Source organism: Erythrolamprus reginae, chromosome 2 (genome assembly GCF_031021105.1).
Source record: "Erythrolamprus reginae isolate rEryReg1 chromosome 2, rEryReg1.hap1, whole genome shotgun sequence".
Classification (NCBI taxonomy): Eukaryota; Metazoa; Chordata; class Lepidosauria; order Squamata; family Dipsadidae; genus Erythrolamprus; species Erythrolamprus reginae.
Window position 1 is genome coordinate 152,867,205 of NC_091951.1, and position 20,582 is coordinate 152,887,786.

Below are 20,582 nucleotides of genomic sequence, written 5' to 3' on the forward strand. Positions count from 1 at the left end.
GGGGACACAATCTAAAGTTAGTTGGGGGAAAGATCAAAAGCAACATGAGAAAATATTATTTCACTGAAAGAGTAGTAGATCCTTGGAACAAACTTCCAGCAGACGCGGTTGGTAAATCCACAGTACTGTAACTGAATTTAAACATGCCTGGGATAAACATAGATCCATCCTAAGATAAAATACAAAAATAGTATAAGGGCAGACTAGATGGACCATGAGGTCTTTTTCTGCCGTCAGTCTTCTATGTTTCTATGTTTAACCTTTTCCCACTCCAATTTTCCTGCAAATAAATTGTTAAGGAGGCTTGGAAAGAGCTGCATATCAATATAGACTCAAGATGTTTAAATTGTATTTTTCTACTTCAAGAAGGCAGAAATTTCAGAACCTATATTGGAGTTAGGTAACCTCAGCCCTGATGTTCCACCAAGCACATTTTCAATGAAACATCCAAGTTTGCGCCCGTAGCAAAAAATGTGCCAGCAGAAAACACGCCTGTTTTAAATTGAGTAAAATGTCATGAACCTGAAGCCTGGATGAGAGAACAATGTGATGAGGTTCTGTCCTTTAAAAATATTTAGTGGAGCATCTTCATATTGTGGTTAAATGTGAAGCTGAGCCCTTTGAGATAATATTTTTCTGCTTTCTAGGACAATCCAAAGACTGGCTAGTAGAAATGAGAAAAGACTAAAGAGGAATAAATTTTAACTTCATTCTACCTCTTGCTCAAGCCAAAGGAAGAGTGCTGTTAAAATATGTGTCACAAGAAAACTCATTTGATGGATGCTAATCACACATATTGACGTATAAGAATAGCACATTCACCCAAAGAAAAAGATGTTTGTTTTCCAAAGCAGGTGCAGTGATTGTGTTTGTTTTGTTTTTGTAATTCTATTCATGTGTTGTGGATTTTAGACCCGCTCCTGCAGGATTAATTGGGCATCTTCTTCTTTTAAATTATATTTAAGCTTTTAACAAACAATATTTGATAACATAAATCCAAGATGCATATAGAGAAAAAAAATTCCGGAAAATACAAGAGATTGGAGCTGTCAAACCCACGGCCCGCGGGCCAGATATGTCATGCACTGGTCACACATCCACGCCTGGTTTAACAAAGGTGAAAAAGTTGCGGTGACATCAAGTGATACCACCATGACTGTTCTGTCAGGCTCTCTGGTGGAATCCTCCCAAAAATTCACAGGTACAAATTTCAGACACACACACATTTGAAAATTCAAAACAATGTTCTTTATACTGAAAATTCACTTAAACCAAGCCCTCTTTTGGTATAGCAAAGAGCACTCGAGTCGTCTCCAAACAAACTGGTAATTGGTACAAGTCCCTTATCAGTTCTGTGATACTTATCTTGCAGCTGTGAGGCAATTCACAGTCCTTCTTCTTTCACAAAGTGAAACACACTTTGCTCTGATTTAGTTTCAAAGCAGGGAAAAATCAGCACACAAAAGGTCAAAGTCAGTAAAGCAGTCACGAAACACAACGATCAGATAATCCTCCACAATGGCCAAACCCACAGGCTGCTATTTATAGCAGCCTCACTAATCACCACAGCCTCACCCAACCACAGGTGGCCTCATTTTCTTTGATAATAATCTCTCAGTTGTTGTTGCCTATGCATCACTCTCCGCATGCGTGGCTGTATCATTAACTCTTGTTCTGAATCCAAGGAGGAGCTAGATAATTGATCTCCTTCTGAACTGTCTGCCACACTCTCCTCCTCCCTGTCACTCATGTCTTCTTGGTCAGAGGAGCCTTCATCAGCAGATTCCACCGGGGGCAAAACAGGCCTGCAGCATGTGGATGTCTCCCCCACATCCACAGTCCTTGGGGCAGGAGCAGGGCCAGAACTAACCACAATAATGACAATGCAAGATTAACATCCCTGGTGTAAACCATAAAATCTATTCAAATTTGATAAAATTGTGGTTTCTGTCTCTCTTTTCTCACTAATTTTACTTTTATCTGTGATTTTTTTTTTCTAATGTAGAAATTGGATAGGCTTTGTTAATCCACAACTCAACTGTTGTGGTAGAGATTTCCAATGCTGCACAATTATTATTTTGACTGCTAGGATTAGACAAATAATAATTTATTTTTAAGGTTATAAATGCGGTAAGCTTAGCTGTGGGGAGCATTCCGTTGTTTGAAGTGGTAATATCCTTTTTTTTTTCCACTACCGTTTCTGTGGGCATGGTGTGTCTTGGTGGGCAAAGCAGGGGAAGGATGCTGGAAAATACCCATTCCCTCCCCACTTCTGGGGGAAGGATATTACCAAAATCTCCATTCCCACCCCATTCCCACTACTCAAAATTTCTCTAGGACCTGCTGGATTTCACCTCTGGTTCTTTATGATATTTCCATTTCACAAGTGGGGAAAAAGCCACCCACTTTTTTGGAACTTCTCCGATTTTTAGAATAATGTTTTTGATATATGTGTATGTGTATGCCAATCTAACAGGAGTCAAGTGCCAACAATGTATAATCTTCCACTGCACCTAAGCTATCTCCTGCACAGATGACCAAGAACATATCCGAAGGTTCAATTTTGGTTAAGCTGCTCTCCATTGTCCCAAGGACAAGTTGTAGATTCCTTCCTTCACCCCTTGTTAGAAAGCTCTGCCAAGATGTTGTGCATCTCAAGTCAAAATAAAAATATTTTTTGTCCTTGGGGCATAAAGACAATTAACTTGAATGGGAATCCCCTTCCCCACATGTATTGAATCTTATTTTGCGTAAGATTCTTGCCCACCACCATCGTTTAGGATTTGTTTCTTTGCTGCATTGTAGCTATGCTGATATCTCGGAAGAATAATATTATCTCACGGCCCTATTTAATCTCTAATTCACGTGACTTTCTTATAATTTCATTGTTTAGATTTGAATTTACAAATCTCACCAAACTGTGTCTAGATTTCTGTGTTTTCTTAGGAGAGCCAAACCCGGTGAACACATTCAGTACCTTTATCCTAACTTCAAATCAGGTCATTTATTTTAGAGATTAGTGGTCAGATTGGTCATTGTGGTTTTCTCTGCTTTCATCCTTCAGTTTTCTCCTTCTATGATTCTGTAAATCTGCCAACTCAATCTTTATTTCAGAAATAAAGATTAAACAGAGTCTTCGGAGAGGGGCGGCATACAAATCCAAATAATAAATAAATAAATAAATAAATAAATAAATAATCTTTTGAGCCCTGCCTATCTTTCATGTATTGATTGCAGCCGTATTATAAGCTTTGCTGGCAATAACCTGACCTGTATCTGCTATTTGCTGTGACATTTCCTTAAATTGTTTATACCTTTGCTCAAGCAAATGAGTACCTACAATAAGTCTTTAGTCATTCATGTTTATCCTACTCTGCCTTCAATTCTTTGTTTTATGAATTGTCCAATTACCACCATATTGGATGACAGTGCTTCCTTCCTCCATTGCTTCTTTCTTTATTGCTGGGAAGGCTCCTCAACTTATTTCGTGTTTCCCAAATAAGCTTTGGTTCCTTTGGCTTTGAGCAGACTCTCAAGATTCTCCTTAAATTGTTTTATCTGAAAATATTTAATAAGGTAAACTGGCAATAGTAAAGAAAATAGCTGGTCTGGCGCAAGAGCAGAGGACTCCGCACAGCCTCCTTGCTTTTCCGGCAGGCCTGGTGCTGTTGATCTCGCGGCTGTAATCGGCAAGATTTTAATCGGTTTTAATCGGTTTTAAAATGTATTAATGTTTTGGATGTTTTTAATATTTTATTCTGCTGATATGCTCACTCATCCCCTCATCACCTCGAGATTCGACTACTGTAATGCTCTCTACATGGGGCTACCTTTGAAAAGTGTTCGGAAACTTCAGATCGTGCAGAATGCAGCTGCGAGAGCAATCATGGGCTTCCCAAGGCATGCCCATGTTACACCAACACTCCGCAGTCTGCATTGGTTTCCGATCAATTTCTGGTCACAATTCAAAGTGTTGGTTATGACCTATAAAGCTCTTCATGGCATTGGACCAGAATATCTCCGGGACCGCCTTCTGCCGCACGAATCCCAGCGACCGATTAGGTCCCACAGAGTTGGCCTTCTCCGGGTCCCGTTGACTAAACAATGTTGTTTGGCGGGTCCCAGGGGAAGAGCCTTCTCTGTGGTGGCCCTGACCCTCTGGAACCAGCTCCCCCCTGAGATTAGAACTGCCCCCACCCTCCTTGCCTTTCGTAAACTCCTTAAAACCCACCTCTGCCATCAGGCATGGGGGAATTGAGACATCTCCCCCGGGCCTATACAATTCATGTATGGTATGTTTGTGTGTATGTCTGCTGTAATAATGGGTTGTTTTTTTTAATGTTTTTAAATTATTAGATTTGTCTTGAATTGTTTTATTGTTGTTGTGAGCCGCCCTGAGTCTATGGAGAGGGGTGGCATACAAATCTAGTAAGTAAGTAAATAAAATAAAATAAAATAAAATAAAATAAAATAAAATAAAATAAAATAAAATAAAATAAAATAAAATAAAATAAAATAAAATAAAATAAAATAAAATAAAATAAAATAAAATAAAATAAAATAAAATAAAATAAAATAAAATAAAATAAAATAAAATAAAATAAAATAAAATAAAATAAAATAAAATAAAATAAAATAAATAAAATAAATATGCAGACTCTGTAAACTGCTTAGAGAGGGCTGTAAAGGACTGTGAAATGGTATATGAGTCTAAGTGCTATTGCTCTATCCCTCCATCAGGCCTCTTCTTAAATGTAGCATAACTAATCAAAAGAAGCTTCAAATAGTGACCAGCTCTGATCAAAAAAAAATTCTGCTCCATACAAAGATGCATTTCTCCTTTTCACCCCTATGTCAGATTCTTTTCTTCTTCCTTTAGGCACTGGGTGCCAGCAAATGTTATTACTGTGCTAAACCAAACTTCAATATACAAGAATCTTTTGTTTTAAAAAAAAAGCAGTTTGTGCACAACTGCACAACAAAAACTTCATTTACATTTAGAGTAATAGCAGATAAAGCAGGTTCCTTGCTGTTCAAAAGAGATGGCCCTGTTGGATGACAATGGGAGTAAAAACATTATTTTTCTTTTCTGCTTTGTCTCTAACTATGCCATTTTACTTTCAAGTGCTGTAAGATGTAAAGCCAACAGCCAGGTTTTTGAAAATTGTTCCTCCCCAAATAAACAGATCTACAGCAGGTGGATGCAGTGAAAATTATTTTGATTGACAGTTGGAGGACATACAGTTTTTCAGAATACATCACAGGCCAAAGCCGTTTTAGTTGGGGTCTTTGGCCTGCCACACTTTATAGTTCTTTAATGTGCATTCTTTATTGTGGGAAGCTGGGAGGGGGAAATTGCATGAGAGCTGTAACAAATTCTTTCTAGATAGTCAAGGTCATCTTTTGTCTTTGCACTCCTGCACCCACATGGAATGAGATGGGTGGATCTTGCCAAGTTGGCAGTTGGAGATTTGCCAACACAACAGACTTGGGGGCATGAGGACGAGAGCTTGAACTTTCAACTGGGTGGAGAAACCCCAGAAACCTCAGATTTGGGTTTCTCCCAGATATGCCAACAAGGCTCTGCTAATAAATTGGAACTTTTAAGGAATACTTTGCCTTGGATTCTGGTTTGATTTTGGATGCTCTTTGTAACCCTGATATACACTGCCAGTTTATATGTCTTCTGCTGCTACTGCTGCTATCTGCTTCCTCTTCCTTCCCATGCTGAAGGGCTCCCCTCTCCTCTCACTTGCTCACTTTGTAGCCGGCGCCTTTCCTTCACTGTGGTGACTCCCCAGTTTAGTTGAAGCCAAGTTGATCTGGCTGGGCCGAAGCCCCGCCTTTTGCCTTTCCGCGCCCAGACATTCCAGGAGACAACTTCGTGCTGAGTGTATGGGAGGCAGCGCGAGGGAGTCACCACAGCAAAGTGGTTTATTCCCTCTCCAAGCGCCCAGAGAAAGGAAAATGCTCCATTCGCTCTGAGCTGCCAAAACCTCCTTATGCGCCACCGAAAGGTTCCTCTGGCAGCCCAGAAAAGCCCGAGATGGCTGGGATTAAAGAGGGAATGGCAGGAAACTGGCTGGGCCTTTGTACCGCTCTCAAATTTCTTGGGAATTTTTTCCGGGCTCGGGTTCTTAAATAGAAAATGGTTCTTGAAAAGAGGCAAAAAAATCTTGAACACCCGGTTCTTATCTAGAAAAGTTCTTAAGTAGAGGAGTTCTTAGGTAGAGGTACCACTGTATATATAAAAGACTACTATTACAAGATTCTCTATGAAGGAACAGGGACATATAAAATATAAGTATGTCAGGAAGAAAAATATTACATCATTATGTACTTTTAATTTTAATTATAGAAAGGTCTTTTTTTTTTTTTTTAAAGAAATAGGTAATATTCAAAACCCTGTTCTAGCACATATGGTGGGTGGTATAATCTACCCTTCAATCTTTCAATATAGGTAATTCTCGACTCATCATCCCTCACTTAGTGACCAAGGATATAATGGGCCTACCTCGGGGAAGGCGGTACTTATCCAGATTCAAAGTTCTCAAGGTTTCTCCTATAGTTATGACTGCATTTCGGGAGCTTGGAAACCAGGCTACATTCATGACCAGGCAGCATCCCGCAGTCACCTGATTGCATTTTACAAAGGTCTTCCTTAAACAATGGCATTTATTTTTGAGTTTTGGCAAAACCAAAGCTATGGCAAACCATCGGTTCACTTTATGACTGTGACGTAGACTGACTGCTGCGAAAAAGATTCTCCTGAAATAGACATACTCAAAATATGAAGGTTATTAAAACTCCATTAAGTATTAAATTTCCCACGATATTCCCTCTTTAAGCATGCTTTAAAAAAAAATCAAGGATTATTTAACACTTTATTGAAGAAATTTTAACACCCAGAAAGTAGTTTTAGAAATATAGGAAGTGTTTTATGTTTAAAATAAAATACTTCTTCTAAGAGGAAATTTCAACCCAATTTCATAGATAGGATACTAAAGAGAAAGAGAGAATGGCTTCTCCAGAGCTTTGACATCTCTCAAGAACAGATTGACTGGACCATGGCAATTGCAAAATATTCTGATTTCACAAGCTTCAGTGGAACAATAAGGGTGAAATGTTGACAATTCTCCCCATGGTTTTCTTCCTCAAATCTGGTATCTCTAACTACCCTACTTTTGGAGGTGGCTCTTTGCCCACGTAAACGCTACTTCAGCTAACTGCTAGCTGCAGTTCAGCGGTTCAAATCTCACCACCGGCTTAAGGTTGACTCAGCCTTCCCTCCATCCAAGGTGGGTAAAATGAGGACCCAGATTGTTGGGGGCAAGAGGCTGATTCTGTAAACCGCTTAGAGAGGGCTGTAAAAGCACCATGAAGCGGTATATAAGCCTAAATGCTATTGCTATCTTTGAAGTGAGGGGTGGGTGGTAGAAATGGCCCTGAGCTCTAGCACCACTTTGATTTCAGATTTACACTCCAGTTCCTCCATAAATCTGCCACAGTACTTTAATCCCTCAGACAGAAATAACGTGTGAGCCACAAAAGGGGAAAGTAGAAACTGTTTATTTCCATCATAAAGATGCCTTTTAATATTTCAACATAAATCAAGCTGTGGTTTATGATTATAATAAATTTACCAGGAAGAAAACCAACAACACTTCATTTGTTGCCCAAGACTGTGGAATGATTTGATTTGCTCCGTTTTTCAGTTCGAGAAAATGTAATTGAGATGGGCGAGGTACAGCTGTTTTAATTGAGTTTTCAGAGAGTCCCTACTGCTGCTGGAAGCAGGAGGCTAATACAGAGTGAGAAGGCATACACACACACACACACACACACACACACACACAAAGAAAACACATCTCTATGAGCTGCTGCCGTGAGGCTGCCCTTCTATGCTCCTGGCAATATAAACCAATTCTAGATTTCCCTTAAACCCTGGAGGAAAAGGCCAGACACCATAGATGCATAACGTTTTGGAAAAATAATCACCCCTAGGGACAAATCAAGGACACAGAGCAGCAAACAGCCATCGGGGAGAACTTTTGCATTAGAATAACTGATTAAAAATATCTCCCATGTTAAAACAAATGGAGAAGTTTAAGTTTAAGTTTAATCAGATTTGTATGCCGCCCCTCTCCGCAGACTCAGCTGCTCATACTCACCCAAACTCACCCACGTTATGTTCTGGATTTTCCTATCCCGTCCCCTGCAGCCCTTGATTATGAGGTCAATGAAGAACATGCAAGAACAGAAATAATCCTGCTTCATATTTCCAGCTCTTTTTTTGAAGTTACAACTATTACAGGAATTGGATCTTGCTGCCATTTGATTATTCCTGGCATTAGGACAATCACTCCAGCCCTAAGAAGAAACTTTCCAAACTGGGGGGCGGGGGGGGGGACAGGGCTAATGGAGGGCATTATTATTAGGCCCTCATAGAAAAATCTGGTTCCCATTCATGCAGAAAGCAAGCTACGTTTATCTAGAGCTGTGTTTCCCAACCTTGGCAACTTGAAGCTATCTGGACTTCAACTCCCAGAATTCCCCAGCCAGCATTCGCTGGCTGGGGAATTCTGGGAGTTGAAGTCCAAATATCTTCAAGTTGCCATGGTTGGGAAACACTGATCTAGAGCAGGGATGGCTGGGAAATTCTGGGAGTCGACATCCAAAGATCTTAAAGTTGCCAAGGTTGGATACCTCCGATCTAGAGAACTGTCCTGAAATCAGGGGGGGGAAACCCCTACTACAATGTTGTGTTTTACAACCATCAAAGCAGCATTTGGGGTAGCTAATGTTATACATTAATAAAATACATTTAATACAACGTGGAACTGGGAAGGAGCTGCCAGGGGAAAATCCCGCAAAGCGTACCGGAGGCAGTAGCTGTGAATTTACCACCCACAGTGCATTTAAGTAAATGATAGGAAATGAGTACACTTGAAGCCTGTGGTTTCCTCTTTTTCAAGAAGGCAAAGAAGACAGTTGCAGGGAATCTGCTTTTGCTGAAATCCAGCCCTTCTCACCTGTTTCCAGAATATCCTCTAAGCTGAGTGTCAAGGATGGAGGTCAAAACAAATGGGGGGGGGAAGAGAGGAAAACCCTGTGAAGATTCGAGAGCGATACATGCATAAAATGAGTAACTTCAAGAAACTTAAAAGAAGCATTGAAATAAAATATTAAGAAATCTAAAAGCAATTAAAAGACAATGTCGATAGGAATGTATATATGATGTAAATTCATCTGTAAATATGATTATGTATTGTTTTTTTTTAAAAAAAACAGAAAAATTTAATAAATATATATTTTAAACAATGAGTAACCCTCTCTCAAGCAAAAAAAAAAGCAGTTATTTTATTTTATTGTAGGGTCAATTATTTTAGGTGAAACGGGGCATTTTTAAAAATCTTTCGGGTCATTCAAGGCCTGAAGATTAAGCAGTAATAACCAAAATGTGCATCCCCATCACACATAGGTGATTCCTAAGGCACAGGGGATTTTGTCACTGAAATACTAGCAGTCATGGTATCTTTGCTGCTATCTTATTATTCAGAGGATAGATTGGAGCAGCACCTGACAGCTCTTGACATGACACCCCGTGATCTTTCTTCTGGTTTACGGCAATTGCAGGCAAGAATGACAGAAATGAACAATGCTGAACCTACGTACTTGTTGGGGTAGTTAGATTTCCTATTTCAACAGAGGGTGGGTGTGTTGTTGTTTTTTAAAAAGCAAACTTATTTTTGTTCTTCCTGAAACAGGACGGAAAGCTGACTCTTATGGGGGCCAGCCATTAAGAGCTCCCTGCAACCCGAAAACCAGCCTTATCCCCTTTGCAAGCTTTGTAGGTTGTGTACGTGATTCTCTGATGCACCGCAAGGGCTGCCAAGAACAGCCTGACATCGAGAGGGTGCTGTCATCAGGTCTTGATGTGCCTGCAGCAAACGTCCCTAGCTGCCAAGCCTAACCTTATGCAATCTAGCAAAGATATGCCTTCTTATGGAGGCAGCCGAGTTTCACTGGAGAAAAGATACTGTCTTTATTTTGTTTTATTTTTTTAAGCAATCTCTGTAACAAAAGCAATTTGGGCTTTAAAAAAAATCATTCTATTTAATTTAAAAAAAAAAAAAAGCCACACACCCTAACACCACTGAATGTATCAACTAACGTCGACAAACATCAAATTTAATATCACGGGTACAGCCTGCCTGGAGAAGAGCAGCAGCACCCACCTGATTGGAAGATGGAATTTAATAACAGAAAAAGCACTTTCAACACATCGAATAGCCAAAGGAAAGAAAAAATAATAGAGATAACTTTGGGAGTTGTGACCCTAACTCCTCTTGTGACTTTGTATCAACACCAGCTGAAGAAATATTCCTCCTTAGCAAAGTCTTATAGAAGAAGAAACCGAAATCCAGTATTTTGTGCATCGTGCATCCAGTTGGATGCAGATGTTGGATTTTAAGATCCAGATACTGTAATAGGTGATGGATATTGAGAGTTCTTTTTCAAACTCCCCCCCATTCCCCCCCCCAGAAGGCTTAGTTGTCATCTAACAGCCTGATTCAAGGGAAAATGAAAACAACACTATGCCTCCAGGTAGAATTCTGCATCCAAATCTGAGCATTGCATTTTAGCGATGACTTTGACAAACTGAGATTTACTTATTTAGTTTGGTTTTACATAGCTCTGCATCCAAAAACAGCAACCAAAATGATAAGGGACCTGGAAGGGAAACGTCACGAGGAGATAGATAGAAGACTGCGGGGAATCTATCTTTAAGCAGCTGAATGACTGTCATGTAGAAGGGGAATTGTTTCTATTTATTTATTCATTAGTCAAATTTATATGGTCACCCGTCTCACAGGAAGTGACTCTGGGTGGCGTACAGCATTGTTCAAAGTTATTTCAGAAGACAGAATGGCAAACAATGGAAGGAATTAATAATGGATTGTCTGAATTTCCTTAGAGTAGGAGCTGCTCAGCAGCGGAACAGATTCCTTCAGATGATGACTGACTTCACAAGAGGTGTTTACACACACTGTGGACAGCTATAAGCTGTGAAGCTATATAGCTGAATCATGCCCTGAGGTTTGCATTGGACTCAACACTCTCGGAAGTCTCCTTCAACCTTTGCATTTTATGATGAGATTATCAGTTTAAGGCAGTGGCTCCCAACCTTTTTTTGCCCATGCCCCACTAAGCATCTCTAAGATCCGGGTGCCCCCCCCCCACATAGAATTCTTACTATTCAAAACTCCTACTACTTTAGGCTTTAGGAAGCCTAAAAGTCCATTAACCTGGTTTAAACAAGGTTCCAATTGCCCCCATTAAAAATCGAATTGCCTCCCTGTAGGGCGTGGGCCCCATGTTGGGAACCACTGGTTTAAGGAGAGAGAGAGAAGTGAGATTTCATGGGCTGGAGTTCATGATTTAGCAAGAATTAGGAGGCATCATTTGCAATATTCTGTTAGAAGATGGAATGGCTTTCAGAACAAGTCACTTTCCACTTTCTACAGTTCTCTCCCTCTCCCCCCCCCCCAAATTTAGAAAAGCATTTAGATAGATTTAGTTAATACCAGCTGCTCTCCACTTTTATTAAAGTAACAAATATTGTATTTTTTAGACTATAAGATGCACCTGATTAAAAGACTCACCTAATTTTGAAGAGGAAAACAGTCTTTTTTCTGCCCATTTTGAGGCTTCTTTCAGGCTTTTTTTTCAGAAAAAAACGGCCTGAAAAAAGTCTTGAAAAATGCCCCCCCCCCCCAAAAAAAAAAAAAAAAGCCTGAAAAGAGCATTGAAAACAGGCCAAAAAAGCCCCCAAAACAGGCTGTGTGGAGGCCAAAAAATGGTCAGGAGATGAGCGGGGGCTTCAGCAATATTTTGTCTAGACATTTTAACCTCCTTTTGGGAGACAAACAAGTGCATCTTATAGTCCAAAAATACAATATTCAACATTTTCACACCCATATAGAAAGCACAGGGCCTGCCCTGTTGCTGTGGCACTAGCATGATTCCTTTAGCAGAATGAAGTTAAAACAAAGCATTATACTGGGAAACATTCCTTATTACTTATTAAGTGATGGCTTTGTATCAGCCGAGTGTATAGGACTTCCTGCTCAGACCCATTCTGTACATAAACAATTGAGGAGGGAAATATCCAAGACAAAATAACAAGAAAGCTTAAAGCTTGGCAAGTTTGAGTCTCAGGACTGCGTTATATGAAACAAGGCCACATGGAAAGGCATTGAAAGGCTAAAAAAAACAAATGGGGAATACGATCAAAGCAGGACTAGGGGAGAAGGCGAGGCTCCTCTACCCATTCCGGAGTGATTAGCTTGTCAAATACATCATGCAATATTAAGAGTCAGGAAACCAGGTTTCATCAGTTGCTTTCATTTTGCTCCTAATATTCAATGAGTTGGCGGGATAAAAAGCCGCTTCACAAGGAATATGAATGACTAGGGAAGCAGGTCTTAGTAAGTCAGGTCACTGGCTATTGGCTTGACTAGTAAAACTTTTAGTAAGCCCGGTCTTTTTCATCCTGCGAGGGATTAGATGCGTATCTGACCTCTCCTGATAAGAGAGGCAAATGCCCTGCTTAAAACACGACCATAGCAGCCTGGAGTCCATAGGAGTCCAATTATTTTCTGCATGAAATGGAAAATCAGAATCTGAAAGGTAACTGAACAAATAGCAAGGTGCCTCACAGGAGCATCAAGCTCAATATTGTATTAGAAGTTTAAAAGTAGTTTAATCTTAAGTTATCTTAAAAATGTGTCCTTATTGGGTGCAACGTCTGGAACAGAAGTCTTAGAGATCACGTTAACCAGCAATATTGCTCCATCAGTTTTTTGTTTCACTCAAAATGATATTTGCAGTCACAAACAAAAAACAAAACAGTCCCCAGAGCAGCACAAACCCAATCCAGAAGGTGTGCCGGAAAGGGGATAAATGTTTATTGAGTGCGCCATTTCTAAAGGTTGCTTGTGTTTCTTTCCGACTATAGTATGCTAAAAAAGCAGGAATGATGTACTGGATCCCATTTCCAGCATAGGCGCCAGTGATTCCCACCAAGGATTCCAGATCATGTGTGCAAAAAGCTACAATAATGGGAGGAATCAGTGTGACGACTGGGAAAAAAATCCTGTCCACTACCCATGGGTAGGTTCCCCCTTCCCGGTGGAACAGGGTTTTCCAGTTATTTCTTAGAGTCACAGCAATGATAGGAAAGTTTGTACTGATGGTGAAGACAGGGAAGAGTCCCAGGAAGTAGCGGATAAACGCAAAGCCGACAATGTCACAGTTTGTGAAGTTGAGTGTATACATGTCCATTAGAGTCCCATTGCGGAAACAATAGATAGCAGTGAAGGACAGAAGGCTGTAGAAACCCAGGATCAAGACGTAATCCAGCAGGACTAGCTTGTTAACGTGCTTCTTCTTAGAGATGGGTGTGATGAGGGATGGCAGGGAGTGTTGGCACATGAAGGAATAGACGCAGACTCCAAAGAGATTCCGTACCCCTGAGAGCTGGGCCAGAGGGGGGTGACCTTCCCCTTGACCCTTGGCGATGCGGAGGAGGGCCACAATGATCATGATGATGAATGCTGAAACAGAGAGGGGGAGGGGGAAAGGGAAGGAGAGAGAAAATATGAGAAAATATTATTTTACTGAAAGAGTAGTAGATCCTTGGAACAAACTTCCAGCAGACGTGGTCGATAAATCCACAGTAACTGAATTTAAACATGCCTGGGATAAACATATATCCATCCTAAGATAAAATACAGAAAATAGTATAAGGGCAGACTAGATGGACCAGGAGGTCTTTTTCTGCCGTCAGACTTCTATGTTTCTATGTTTCTATGAGAAGGAACAGTGTTATGTCAGAGTTGTAGACAAGATCCTAACTTTTGTGACTTTTCCCCTCTAATCTTTGCTGGATCTTTTCTAGTCTTTTAGCTGAAGGGACAAGGAAAAACACTCATCTGGGTAAAAATGCTCCATTAATAGAATAGAATAACAGAGTTGGAAGGGACCTTGGAGGTCTTCTAGTCCAACCTCCTGCTCAGGCAGGAAACCCTATACCATTTCAGACAAACGGTTGTCCAATCTCTTCTTTAAAACTTCCAGTGTTGGACCATTCACAACTTCTGGAAGTAAGTCATTCCACTGATGAATTGTTCCAACTGTCAGGAAATTTCTCCTTAGTTCTAAGTTACTTCTCTCCTTGTTTAGTTTCCACCCATTGCTTCTTGTTCTACCCTCAGGTGCTGTGGAGAATAGCTTGACTGCCTCTTCTTTGTGGCAACCCCTGAGATAGTGGAACACTGCTATCATGTCTCCCCTGGTCCTTTTTTTCATTAAACTAGACATACCCAGTTCCAGAAACTGTTCTTTAGCTCCCAGTCCCCTAATCATATTTGTTGCTCTTCTCTGTACTTTTTTCTAGAGTCTCAACATCTTTTTAGGAGTTTTGAGTTATGAGCAGTTATCAGCACATAAACAACCCACCTGATTGTACTGAAGATTGAAAAAGGATTATATAAGGCTCTATTTAGGCTCTTCTAAATATCACCTTCCCCCCCCCCCCCTTTGGAGCACCTACTTCACATTTGAATTATACAAGAATGTACATGGTCTCTTCATTTGAGGATTCTTGTCTCAACTGTGCTAATAAAGTTGCATGGAAAAAAACTTCTTAGCATAAGCATATACCACTTCAGATGAAACGTCATTTGAAAAATTGCTTCTGGCAGCACAAGAGTACAAGCCCTGTGGTTCAGGGCAGCATTTGTTAAATTTTAAAAAAGCCTGACAGGAAGAGGAATTCTTGTAAACGGAATAAAGAAATCACCACCAATGTTCTGAACCAAAAACAGTCAAATTTGCTGCCTGTGGCTAACTGCAATCACAACAAACTTGGGTAACTTACCATTTATTGTGTGTTTTATTTTCTATTATTTTCCTCTTTCATGTTTGCATAAAAATGCATACACCTTAGAACAGTGTTTCCCAACCTTGGCAACTTGAAGATACCTGGACTTCAATTCCCAGAATTCCCCAGCCAGCATTCGCTGGCTGGGGAATTCTGGGAGTTGAAGTCCAAATATCTTCAAGTTGCCAAGGTTTGGAAACACTGCCTTAGAAGATGTGCCATTGTAATTTATGGTTTCGTAATAAAATATTTCACTTTAAGGAACTATATGCCCCTCAGCACCCACCTGGATTCTTTGAGTACTGATTTTCATCATGTTTGCCCATTGTGAGCAGACTTCTGTCTTACAGAATTTACTCTTTTTCTTTGTGACAATTTCAAGACCTACCCATTTTAGGGAGAAGGTGGCTCAGCTCAAAATACCACAAATAGAATTAAGGAGCAGTGAGTTATTGAACATAGACGTTAGGCTCTGGATTTGACTTCAACAATGTGTGAGCTTTCACAAAAATCCATTTCTGATTACTGCCTCCCCAAACTGGTGTACCTTCTGTTGGTCACCTGATTTAGTTAATATAGCAAACCTGAGAAGATCGAATAGGACTACAGTATTTTCAAAGTTTGTTCTCAATCATCTGTATGTTGGAAGCAAGATATTTACTCCACACTTCAAAGTCACTCACTGTTTCAAGATTACAAAGGCATCCCACATAGCCCAGGACAAATCCATCTCTAAAAAAATCTTATCTGTAAACAAAACCTAAAGCTAATTTTCTTAGGATTTATAATGACATGTTTCCAATAATTGATAATAGTGTTTAGAGCCACTTTTAACTCAAAGACTCAATTTTTCTTTTAAAAAAACCACACAATCAAACTGTGAAATATAAATAGGGCTACTGCTGTTTTGTATGTTTTTAATCTTCAGATAAGTTCTTACAGGTCATAAGTTACTTCAAAACAGCAGAGAACTCAGTAAATAGCTGAAAATGTGAAAGTTATAATTAAAGATGGAATTCCATAATTTGTGCAGAAAAATTAATAAGACTCAACAACATAAAACACAGACATTAAAAAAACACTAGCTGGCACAAATTCCTAGCTATACTTATCCACCTTATTTCTTTAAAAACACACAAAAAAAACCAAAAAACAACAACCGAAGCTTCCTAAAGTAAATATTCTGCCACTTCAATTACTGCTTCAACTTCTGCAGCTTCTTGGAGAGACTCCTGGGGGCATAAAACTCTGTTCCTTATCCAACAACTTTGTTATAAAAAACCTATGCATGTCTTTATCCAACAGAGAAAGCAGTTGGGTATCTGGCACCGAATACTATATTTGACAAAGAGCTATTTCACAGTTGTAGACTGTGAATCTTTAAGTCTGGATTCTGGAATGCAGACTATATTCACAATATTCCATTTTATTTTACTTCTACTACAGCCCAAAAGCAGAGAAACAAGGAACAAAAGGATGTTGTGCCTGCAAGGGGAAAATGCCCAAATACCAGCTTCTGGATGCTGGTAACTCATCAGAAGTTACAGAATTGTGTCTTTAATTTGAAAAGTAATCTGCCATATTCAATTCAATTTATTAGATTTGTATGCTGTCCCTCTCCGAAGACTCGGGGCAGCTCATTATTAATACAGTATAACCTTTTCTGAATTTATGAATCGAAAAATCTGCCTATCCAACCAGATCTGATAGGGTGGGCCCACTTTATGTCCCTTCCTGTAAATGCTGTCACTTCATTGGACTTAAGTTGTGTACCTTCTCCCCAGCAGCTCCTGTCCTGTTTGATACCCTTCCCCCTCAAATCCAGCAGGCTTCTACACTCCTCGCATTCGGGAAGTCTAAAGAGATGGTCCTTCCCAGGAGTATTGGGGTACTGTGAGGCTACAGTACATTGGACCTTTGATGGTTTGTTTCCTTTGGAGAGCCAGGATTCCTTCTCTTTTCTTAACCCAAGTTAATATCTATTGGCTACTTCTTCCCTTGTTTTAATTCTGTACAAGGCACAAATTGTAAGTAGGGTTGTTTTTTGCTGTTACTTCCGCATGTGCTGTTACAGTTCATATGAAATAAAATAATGTCTTCTTTCAATAAAGTAATTTTGGCTTCCACTGGAAAAACACATCTTTCCCAATGGTTCAGTAAAATACGAAGTAACAAAAGCTAAATTAGAATTCCTCAGCTCCCATTTTTTCTTACAAACTGACTGGTCTTTGGTGCTCTCTGAACTTGCTTTTCATTTTCCAAATCCAACTGTCTATCCATGGGACCATAAAGTTTTTTTGGGTGGGTTTTAAAGTTAACATTAAAACCCACCTCTGCCGTCAGGCATGGGGGAATTGAGACCCTCTTCCCCCTAGGCCTTTACAATTCTATGCATGGTATGTATGTATGTATGTTTGGTTTTTTATATTAATGGGTTTTTAATTGTTTCTAACATCAGACTACTATTGTACACTGCTTTATTGTTGCTGTTAGCCGCCCCGAGTCTCCGGAGAGGGGCGGCATACAAATCCAATAAATAAATAAAATAAATAAATAAACATACTTTACATGGAAAAGGCAGCTTTTTCTGTTTTGGAGATTCCCCCCGCCCCAACCCTTTGTTGAAGAAAGCAACCTTAAAGCTCAACCTGTAACAGTTACAAGTCTCTTATTGCTTCTAAAAACAATTATGTATGAAAGCTCTAAATCACCGCAGGAAAGGTACAAAGCTCTTCAAATTATCTAGAACTCTCACAAAGACATAAAATATTATCAGTAAGGCAGCAAGAATTGCAAGCTCACACATCCTGACAGGAATAGGACAGCAGGCGCAATACCAAATGGTAGCTTCAAAGAAAGATCAAGGAAGACAAGTTAGTCTTTTCAGAAAATGCAAGTGGAAAATATCTAGCTCTCTATTTGGAGAAAAGAGTTTGATTTATGGTACATAGTCCCATAAACACTGCTGGAGCTTAATTATATTTAACCATAAGACCTCTGTATCTCAACTCCCGCTGGAGAGTGAAACAATATATCTCTACTCTTTCTGTCCATTCAAGGGTGAAGATCTGACCTATATCCTCCCAAAGTTCCCTTTATCAGGTAGAGACTGTTCATTATTTCCCACAATAGTAGCTCATGTGAATATCGATGGTGTGCCCCAGCAAACACACTCTTTCCAAACCCTTTGCTTTAAAGTCACCTAGCAACTTTATAGATAGCATTCTCAAGTTCACTTCCAGGAGGCAAGTCACCAGTCACCCAGGTCTAGCTTGAACCCGCCAGTTTGGGAATAATGATTCTGATGTTCACTTTGCAACATTTGAATTTAAAAAAAAAAAAAAAGAATGCATCGTTTCTGTGCTGGAAAGGCAGGGTCAAGCTTAGAGACCATAGGCAGCAGTGAAATGATACTTTACAGAATCTATAGAGTTAATTCCACCATCAAGTCCAAATCTTTGCTATCAGTGGAGAGCTATATAAAGATATTGGTGACTGAAGTTGTCCTTTGTCCAGCCTCTACTGAACAAATCCAGTGAGGGGGAAACCCACCGATTTTCTAAATTGGTTCCACTATCTAAATGCTTTTTCTGTTAGAAAAAATGTTCATACCATTTACAATACCTGGGATGGGCCTTCATATAATTAGATCCATTATTCTGCATCTGTCCCCTAGGATGACAGAGAATATGTATTTTCTACTGCCCTAAGAATAATGCCTCCTCTATTCAGAGAATATGTCTATTCTACTCTTCTGTGGGCTATAGGGGATTTAAACCAGACATATTATATGAAATAATCCAACTCTACAAAAAAGCAAACCATTATGAAAGATTATAAAATTTGTTGTTTGAATGATAAAATGCATGCACCTGTGCAGTTAAATGGTTTGTATTTGGCAACTTATTGATGACATTACCATAAGTTCCGATTTTTTTTTATAAAAACGAATTAATCAACAGTTATACAACAGAAAACTCACCCACAAATAGAAATACACCATTATTGTTATATGAGAATTATTTGTAACATTTGACTCCATTTTTACATGGCACATGTGAACAAAATGCAAATTACCTATAATGAGTCTCGAAACTTTCCAAAACAAGTTATGATTGGTGCTCTCTGAGTTTATTTTCTTGCAGACTTTTCATTATCCAAAGTAGGTAACATTATCAGTGCTCATTATTTTTTAAATGTGTAAAAACATCACTAAAATATTAGCTCTTTTTTTCCTCTAGGAGTGATCTGGTTTACCTTTTATTTTACTCGTAGCTGGACACTGGTACTTCGCTACGAAACTATATGATTGGGCTTGATAAATTGACGATTAAAGCTTGAACATTAATGAATAGTTACAATCGGCCTTTCCTCTTCTCTTCTCTTCCTCAGGCTTGCCCCACTGAAGCCTCTCTTCTCCTATCCTCCTTCTCTCCCTTTCAGGTGGGGAGGGGGAGTAGAACGTCTAAGTCCTTAGCATGGAGTAGAATGTCTAAACTCCCAGCCCACAGGCCGGATGAGTTATGCGCTAGCCACACCAACTGGCAGTTGGAATAGAGTTCTTTTCAGGTGGGGAGGGGGAGTAGAACATCTAACTCCTTAGCATCAGAGCGTGTTAATAGTAATATAAGAAATAACTAATGATCTAATGGTCATTTTGAAAAATCCTCTCTTAGGGAGCACCTAGAAGCCAAGAGGAACATATGTGCCAAGTTTCAACTTTGTAGGCTTTACAGTTATGGAGATTTCATGATGATGTATGAGTGGTATTTGGATTGTATATATACAGATAAGATGTAAACCAAAGGTTTTGCTTGGAAATGGGTTTTTTTGATTTACAATTCACAAAAGCCTGATGCAATTCAAGATATTTAGCAATTATCTTAGTAATTTCTTTCCGAGTGAAGGAGATAATGGGGAACATCTTCTTGCTTGTGGTGCAGGTACTGCAAAGCTGAATATTCATAGGCTAAATTTATCTTTCTGTCCTGAATGGCAGCAAGATGAAGACAATGTTCCAAAACCCAGTTATGTCCAACAATAAATCAAAACAAAGAAGATAATAACTCTTGATAACAAGTATTAACGCTAGGATTTGGTGGCAAATGGGACATGCCCTGTTCATCTAACTTCAGGATCCTCAAGTAATGAGAAACAATACAAACATTCAATTTTATGAAAGTTAACTATGAAATCAGTGGCTACTAGTTATTCCTCTTGAAATTAAAAAAATGTTAAAATATTTACCTACACATGTCTTTATTAGAAAATTGACATAACTTTGTTTATCAAAACACAAGCTGCATTAAATGCAGCCCTGAATACCTGTGATTTAAGAAAATAAATAGAATGCTAGATATTGGGGGTGGGGGTGGTAATACAACACTGTACTTCCATAATTCTACTCCTGGGGTGTTATAACTGGAGACAAATTTTATATGGGAGCCCTTAATTGTTGGATGCAGGGCAACATAAAAGAATTGTATGTATAAAGTGAAATATGAAAAGAAAGGAAACAAACAGGATAAGAAATAGCTCTACAAAGTATCATCAAGTGTATGTATGTATGAATACACGCACACGCACACACACACACACACACACACACAAACATAAATATTTTCAAGGAAAGGAA

General features: G+C 39.3%; 1 protein-coding gene across 1 annotated transcript in view; it reads right to left on the reverse strand.

The window, feature by feature from the left end:
* Positions 1 to 10,822: 10,822 nt before the first annotated feature.
* Positions 10,823 to 20,582, reverse strand: part of TMEM104 (transmembrane protein 104) — a 98,634-nt gene continuing 88,874 nt past the window's right edge. Inside the window, exon 10 of the mRNA XM_070739968.1 lies at positions 10,823 to 13,619. Within this exon, the coding sequence (XP_070596069.1) occupies positions 12,859 to 13,619 (761 nt within the window). The 3' untranslated portion in view covers positions 10,823 to 12,858. The remainder of the gene's footprint in view (positions 13,620 to 20,582) is intronic.